At 46.4% G+C, this 8,140-nt stretch overlaps 1 protein-coding gene across 1 annotated transcript in view; it reads right to left on the bottom strand.

The window, feature by feature from the left end:
* Positions 1–7,088, bottom strand: part of LOC109297142 (mitochondrial inner membrane protein COX18) — a 14,751-nt gene extending 7,663 nt beyond the window's left edge. The window contains exons 1-4 of the mRNA XM_019516762.1: positions 6,711–7,088; positions 5,952–6,052; positions 4,788–4,951; positions 2,822–2,934 (exon numbers count right to left, since the gene is read on the bottom strand). Of these exons, the coding sequence (XP_019372307.1) occupies positions 2,822–2,934; positions 4,788–4,951; positions 5,952–6,052; positions 6,711–7,073 (741 nt within the window). The 5' untranslated portion in view covers positions 7,074–7,088. The remainder of the gene's footprint in view (positions 1–2,821; positions 2,935–4,787; positions 4,952–5,951; positions 6,053–6,710) is intronic.
* Between the last annotated feature and the right edge of the window lie 1,052 nt (positions 7,089–8,140).

Genomic DNA, 8,140 nt, shown 5'->3' with positions numbered 1-8,140 from the left:
GGCACAGCTAATCATCCTCAAACAGTTTAATAAATAACTGGAAAAAAAAAACAGAAGGTGAATAGTCAAACTTTGACTATCATTCTTCAAGAAATGTGTAAGCCAAATTACTTGGGAAAATATAAAATAGAGCATGAATGAAATCTAGGTGGATGACGAAAATGAGAAAGACGGTGAAAGATGCTCAGTATCTTAAAAAGTAACAAGAATGTGTGGAATTTTGAAAGAACATGAAGTCAGGCCTCCTCTCTATATAGTTTGTATTTTCCAATTCATGTGTTTACATTTTTTTGGAAGAAAATGAAGAATTGATCAACAAGAATGTGTGATGAAGTTAATTTAAAAGTATGAAATATCCTTCTTTCCCCTTGATTATTATTTTATTTTCTGCTTAATTTGCTCCCTTCACAAAAAGACCCAAAACTTTTGACTTAGTTGAAAATGCCAGGAAAGAGACCATGGACTTTTGCACATAATTCATTAATATACCTGAAACTAAGGTGTATGTGTAATTAATTATTAAAAAACCCCACAAAATACAAGGAGCAAAGTAGGTTCTTGTTTTTTTAAAAACATTCTTTCATACATACATTCTAAAATTCTATGCACACTGCAATTCTTTTACTAGTTTTAGCTGCAAAATACAAATAAAAGACTGATCTCTTTATAATCTGTTTTTAGTGGGGCTGTAACCTCTCTTATGACACTAAGTACTCGCAAAGCTGGGACTGTACTTTTTTTAGACCCCTGCCAGAAGTGCAGGATCAGCTTCAGGGCTCTCAGCCATAGGGCGACATGGTGTACCCCCACGGTTGGGAGCCTGGATTGGCTGACAGGGCCCCCAGCTGCAGGATCTTGTTACCTGCTGGTGCAGGGGGAGCCTGAGAGCATGATCCTAGGCACTCCCTGCATGGGCAATAAGGTGTGATAGGGTTTGAAGTGCGTGTGCATGGCAGGAGGCATGGTTGTGGGATCACACATCAGATCCCATCACACCTTATTGCCCATGCAGTGGGAGCTAAGGATCGTGATCCTGCCCGCCCCTTCCCCCCTGCCAGCACCAGCAAGCGGCAAACTCCTGCAGTTGGAAGCCCCATCAGCTGATCCAGCTCCCAGCCATGGGGGCACACCATGTGCCCCAGAGGCTGAGAGCCTATAGCTGATAGGGGTCCCAGCCTTGGGGTCACCATGCAGTCCTACAGCTGGGAGCCCTGCAGCTGATTTGGGCTCTTAACCACAAGGGTGCACCATGTAGCCTTGCAGTTGGAAGCCCTACTGCTGGTGTGGGCTCTCAACCCTTGGTGCACATGGTGGGATCAGCTGCAGGGCTACAAGCCACAGAGGCACATGGCAAGCCCCTGCAGCAGGGAGCCCAGATCAGCGCATGGTGCTCCCAGCCACAGGAGCACATGGTGAGCCCCATTAGCTGTGAGCTCCCAGCTTCTGGTGTGCATGGTGCACTGGGAGCCCAGTCAGCTGACAGGGCTCTCAGCTTCAGGGGTGCACCTGGCCACACACTGAATTATTGGTGTCAGAGGAACCAGCCTCAAAGTTAGCACACATTTTCTGTGGAATAATTTCATGGCTTATTCCTTGTTTTATGATGCCATTAATTGTTTTAATGTGGGACCAGGTTATAACTTAAAGAAGTGACTAACTGGTTAGTCACGACTTAAGTGGCGAGGGCCTTAGGTGCAGATGCAAACTCTTTCTTGCTACATAAGAAATTTCAGCCACTTAAAGATTGTGGACCATATTTGCATAAATGTGGAAAGTATACGATACTTGCTTACTTGGAAAATGGATTTAGACAGTAAATGCTGAGATGCACTGACAAAGAAACGAAAGAACCCCTACATTATCTCCTCATCTAATTTCACAATCCCTCTGCTTCCATATTTTAACAACATGCCATTTTTTTTTCCTATTTTTTAAACTTAAAACTTTAATTTACTTTTTATCAAAGCTTGCTGCTCCTTTAAAACAGGGGTACTCAGTCTCTGGCCCTGCAGAGGCATGACATGCAGCCTGCTGGTCTCACGGGTTGGAAACTTGACAACAGGGAGCAGTGGAAGCTTCATGCAGCCAGATCTAGCTTTGCCTGGGCCACTGCCTATGCAGCAGGATGAGCGGCAGGCTGCCAACATGTCAAGATTGGGCCAAGCCATTTCTCCCCGTCCACAGGCCTGGATCAGGCCTGCTTCCCCCCACTCCCTTCTTCCCAACAAATCCAGATTGGAGCTGCTCTGCCCTGTGCCCAGCAGACATAGCCAGATCCGGCCTGCAGAGGGAGCTGGTACCACCCATCCTGCACACATGGCAAAAAGTTTGGGTACCACTTGCTTCAGAATCACAATTATTATATCTGTAGCCATCATTTGTGGTGCATTAAAAGTAGTGTTCTACTGGTCTACTAAGGAAAAGCAAGCCAAAAATAAATGCAGCTCCCAGGACTGTTATTTATGCACCAAAATTTATCCTAAGTTATAGCATTGTCACAGAGTAATAAATGGGAGTACACTAATTAAAGTCTTCTCACAGGAGATACCCTAGAGTGAAGATTAAACTTCAGTAAGGTTGACCTACTAAAAAAGTGTCCAAAATGACATACCAGAATTTAATCAGCATTTGCTCCACACAGAGCCACTATTCACACCCCTGAAATATATACAACAATTACAGTTTTCCCTTCTACAGTATCAGTTTATAATTCAAAATGGCCATAGTATATCTATATTTTATAAAGACAGCCCTGAATGATTCCTAATCATACAGAAAAGAACATACTTTTATACCTGTCCAACCTTTATCATCAACATACCTCCACTATTAACAAATTGAGGATCCCAAGTGCGACTGGCAAAATCCATGTAGAATCTGGTACAGTGAGGTCTGTAAACCACAGAATTCCACCCGAACAAAACTGTTTCTGAACTGTGAAGTTAATTAAAAAAATTTATACACACACACACACACACGTACATCAATCAATGCATCACTCTCACCATAACATCAGTTTAAATTGGGCAGATTTCTGCTTTTAAATTGGCTCTACAAGTGAACTTTTCTGTACTATTTGTGACAATACATTGGTTGGTAACAACTGGTAACTAACAATCTTCCCATCTTTCCCTTAGAAGTAGAGGAGGGAATACCTATATGAGATTTATGCATTTCAAGAAGAAAAGCTCCTTCTTATGATGAGTAATAGTATGAACTTACAAGCAAGCCATATATTAATAATCGTATGTATTTCTGGACATTTGAAACTTGTACACATCAATAAACAGACTGAAAAACAACCTACATATAATCCACTAAATGCCATAAAGGAACTATACAATTCAAACAACTTCAAAGGGTGAATTTAAAAATTAACCCATTCTTATAATGTATCTATTGCAAATATACTCTGAAAAAGTAACTTACTAGTTTCACCTTGTTTACGTACTGAATACTGTTAAAGCAAAGCGTTTAAAGAGACTTTTAAATTAAATCATTGCACTTATAGGCAGTCTGCCAACTGAATGACATAAGGAAAAATACAAAAATAAGAGCCAACAGGCTGATGAGGATTGAAACAGGCAAATAATAACAAGTAACTTGCTCTGAATCAATTTTTTCATTAACCAAATACATTTTGTATTAGTAGAAAACCAACTTTCTTAAAAATGAATATGCTACGCATTAATGGGCTAAGTAGCATATTACTGAGCTCTATAATATATAGCTTTTAAAGTCTAAAATGCCAAAAAGGGCATAATTATTTTAAAGCTATGCCCACTTAAGTATAAAAAAGGGGTAACATTAAAACACCACGTGCATGAATTAATACAGGAACCAGCACTGACCATGTATTTCTTACATTATGTATATCATGGGACTTAATCAATATGGGCATATTGATCTGTTTTCTGTAGATCTGTTTTCAGTCCAATATTGGATCGGCATCAATATAAAGAAAATTTACTTGATCGGAAATTGGCCATATCAGGCCAATAATTTGGCCGATAAATGGCCCATGCACGCGCGCAGCTGCTCAGTGCAGCAGACAGTGAGAAGCACAGCCCAGCAGCGTGGAACTGCCTCCAGCTGGTAAGTCTGGTGTGCTGGACAGGGAGGGAGGAGGGAAGAGGCTGGGGGCGCAGATCAAGGCCCCCATGGGGAGGGAGGCGTGCGGCTGGGGCAAGCACTGCCCAGCTAGGGCAAGGTGGGTATGGCATGGAGCTGTGGCTCACCCAGGGGGTTAGGGGGAGAAGGGCAGCTCCTGCCGCTGCGCACCACTTGGCCAGGAGCCACTGGTCTGGCACTTCTCTGCTTGTGCAATGGCTCCCACCACTGCCCCCACTGCTTGTCCAAGAGGGCACCAGGTGGTGTGTGCCCCCGGATCTGCGCAGGGAGGGCTGGGGCTGCGCTGGGAAGGGGCTACAGCGAATTTGTGGCTGCAGCCCTCCCCTCCCCCCATAGCCCCTTCCCAGAGCAGCCTCGCCCCACCAGGAAGAGCTTGGTGCAGCCCTGGTTCCAGCCCCCCTGTGCAGACCCAGGGACACACACTCCCCTGTGCCCTCCCAGACAAGTGGTGGGAGCAGCGGTGGCAGCTGTCAACGTGCATGAGAACACTGGAACAGCGGCGGGAGCTGTCCTCCCTCCTCACATGCCCTGGGCACAACTCAAATCAACAACTTGAATTTTTAAAGAAACAGACAATATTGGTAAAAATAGTAACCAGAAAAAGCTATCTAGCAAACCAGATTTTTGTTTGCAGTACAAATGTTCAGAATGATCACCTTCAGAGTCTGCAGCACCTACACTGTAGTTGCGCAAAGCAATGGACACGGAGAACCACACGGGAATCTGAACCCACATTAGCAAACTGGCTTTGAAGGGATGGCAGTTGTCTCGAACATATAATTCTGAAATAATCCTTCGTAGGTTTTTCTTGAACTGGAACCTGATTGGAAAAAACAAAACTCCTTGCACTAAATGATAAAAAAATACTTTTACTCATTCTGAAATAATAATTCTAAGGGCTGCACATCTCACTTTTCTCACTCATATGGGGCACTAGAGCATATTTCTCCGCCTTCCATTCCCCGTACGCCAATCCCTCTGCCATTTACCTTTTATTGCAATTTGTTTAACTTTCCAAGATAATTTCCCATAATATTGTCTTGTAGCAATATTAGAATTGACATTTTAGTCTCAGTGTTGTCTGTGCCCAAATGATACTGCAAGCACGTCAGCATAGAGACTACCATTCAGATCTGCAGCATTTGGTCTGTCCAATTTACTATATGTACTTGAATCCAAGATGAGTCCTGCCTGCCCACCCCCCTCCCCCTCGGGGTCAACAGGGGGGGAAAACAAGCTTAGTCTTGGATTGAAGTACCAGCTGCTTCAGCTCCCATTTCAGTCTGGTTCTGGAACCGGATCTGCTGCTTGGAGCCAGCAGCAATTTGGTGAGTACAGGTTAGGGGCCACAGCTAGGGTGGCAGCCTGGGTTGAGGATGGGTTGCAGTGCAAGTTGGGGATCTGGCAGGGAATAGGGTGGTAATGTGCTGCAAAATAAAAGTGCAAAATCCCAATAGGAAACTCTACTGTTTCAGTACATTGTTGCATTTTACTCATTGATTATATTAGCCAGCAGGAAAAAGTACATAGGCATAGATTATGGCTGTAATTTTCATTTCAATAACCAGGTGAGTCTACAAAACAGGATCCTAACAGGGAATTAAAAATGCATATAGTTCAATCTTTTGGGGGGCTGATTCTAATATACCTTTAATGTTAACAGAGTTAACACACAAACATTTTTTTTAAAAAGCCAGAATGTGGTAAAAAAGCCACTGATTCTTTCTGCACAATTTGTCATTAGCCTTACTTATTTGTTAACTTGCTTTTATTTTCACTTGCAGCAAATGCATAAATTACTATTATAAACATGATCTTACCTGGAAACTTTTTCAGACCAACCCTGTTGCTTTCCAAAAACTGCAACTTCATAGCGAAGATGCTTTGCTAGGTTGTCTATTTCGGGCCGCAAATTTTCCAACTAGGTAAACAAAATGCAAAATTGATTATATAGAAAAATAAAACATCAAATCGGCACCCAGTCTGGATTCTCTACAGATGTTTGCCAACTATTACAAATTACTTACCCCAAACAACCCGGCTTATCAGAAATATATCCCTGAGGAATTTGTGGGAGAGCACGGAGCGTTTCCAACCAACACAATCAAGCAGCTGCCTTACCATTCAATAGGCAGCCCAAATTTGTTCTTTTTGCTTGTACGGTATAACCTCATACAGATATTGAAAATCTGGCACTTTTTAAATCCATATTCCATCAGGGAGTACCGGTGGCCAGTCCCAGAGCAGCAGAGGGGGAAGCTTGCCCAAAGTGCTGGCTTCTCCATCCTCCCTTACCCTCACCAGATGAACCTGCCTTCAGGGCAGCCCCTGACACCTGTAGAGCCAGGGATGGGCTCAAAACCTCTCCATAGGGTCTCTCATACAACACCCCCCCAAAAGGAAAAAAAAACCCTTTTTTCTAGGAGATACTAGTAACTAACAGCAAGTAACCAAGCGGCAACCCTGCTGCAGTTGCTACCACCGCCCCCTGCAGAGGCCGAGCCCGCGGGCACCCTACTCCCACCGCCCGCTGCCGCTGGGGGAGCCCTCCAAGGCGGCCCTGGGGGGCTCACACCCACCTTGGCCAGGACGACGCCCTGGTGCACGGCCAACGGCAGGGTGAGCGCGGTGCGCAGCACGACGCTGGCGCAGACGATGCTGCCCCACCAGGGCAGCCCCGTGGCCGCCTGCAGCGCCTCCAGCCCGCCCTCCGCCCAGTGTACGGGCGCTGCGTCAGTCAGCCCCGCGCCCCAGCCCCCTCCGCCTGTCGCCGCCGCCGAGGCAGCCGCCCAGCTCCCGCTCCGCCCCCACGGCCCCGCCACACGCCAGAGCTGCCCCGCGCTTCTCCACATCCCGCAACGGCCCAGACCCACTCCCACCCCCACCCAACACCGCCCTCTCCGGAAGGCCGCGGGGACCGGAAGTGCCGCCGCGGCCGCCATGATGGGTGAGGGCAGCCTGCTGTAAACCTGCAGCGGGCCGGGGTTCGGATTGGTCGGCCGGGGCGCAGCGCATGCGGCGTGCGGGCAGAGCTGGCGGGCGGTGGGTCATGCAGACGTTCTGGCACGAGCTTTATAGTGCTTCTTGCGCGATTGGCTGGTCGGCTGCGCAGTGCAGGTAGCGCAGGCCGGGGCCCAGGCGGGCAGAGCCCCTCGGCTTCCCGGCCTCAAGCGAGGCGGGGTGGGTCGGTCAGGCAGGCCCGGCCCGGCCCGGCCCGTGGGGCAGAGCAGCTCTGCACTGGTTTTGAGGAGGACGTGGGGTAACCTGTGCACCTGCCAAAAAGGGTATTCCCCCCCCGGCTGTCAGAGGGATGAACAGGCAGGCAAAAGAAGTAGAAGGCAAACAGTCCAGGCAGGGAAGGGGAAGTAAGGAAAAGAAAGTGGCTTTGAAAGGACCTGTACTTAGCTGCAAGGAGGGGGCTTATACCACAAGGCCAAAAATGGAGAAAGGAGGCGAATCAAGGGGGAAACTGTGGGAAAGTTAGTAGGAGGAGGACATGGAGCTCGATGAAGCAAGCATGAAACACTGAAGATTGAGCTGAAGACAGCAAGGAGGCAATACGAAGATTCACGGAAAGGGGTGACATTACATGGCACTTTCGGGTCCTGTGATTACAAGCATATTCTCGCTCTTGTGAACTGTTGTGTAATCATTGATCACACATACATCCAACTTAAATATATACCCCCAGACAGCCCCATCCCATTTAGGAGGCCTTGCTGGACGACTTGAGCTATGGTCCTACGATTCAAAACTAACATTTAAAAGAAATTTAAATCCTCAGCTTTCGTACTGAGGTTGTTAAAGACGACAGATGCTGATGGGATATTTTTTTTTTCATGAACTAAAGTGAGACCATCAACTCTTCACCCACACAAGCACTTGAAGTCAGACTGTAATCAACTTAGACGGGGATTGGCTAGGAATTCCCATTAAATGTGAATGAAATTTAATGGCAGGAAAACAGAAATGGAAGGAAGCTCCTGGTCTTAAAAGTGACATTCTCTGT

The sequence above is a fragment of the Gavialis gangeticus genome, unplaced genomic scaffold (assembly GCF_001723915.1).
Source record: "Gavialis gangeticus isolate Ggan-Ray unplaced genomic scaffold, GavGan_comp1, whole genome shotgun sequence".
Taxonomy (NCBI): domain Eukaryota; kingdom Metazoa; phylum Chordata; order Crocodylia; family Gavialidae; genus Gavialis; species Gavialis gangeticus.
The sequence above is the reverse complement of the archived record's forward strand: the minus strand, read 5'-3'. Positions and strand labels throughout refer to the sequence as shown.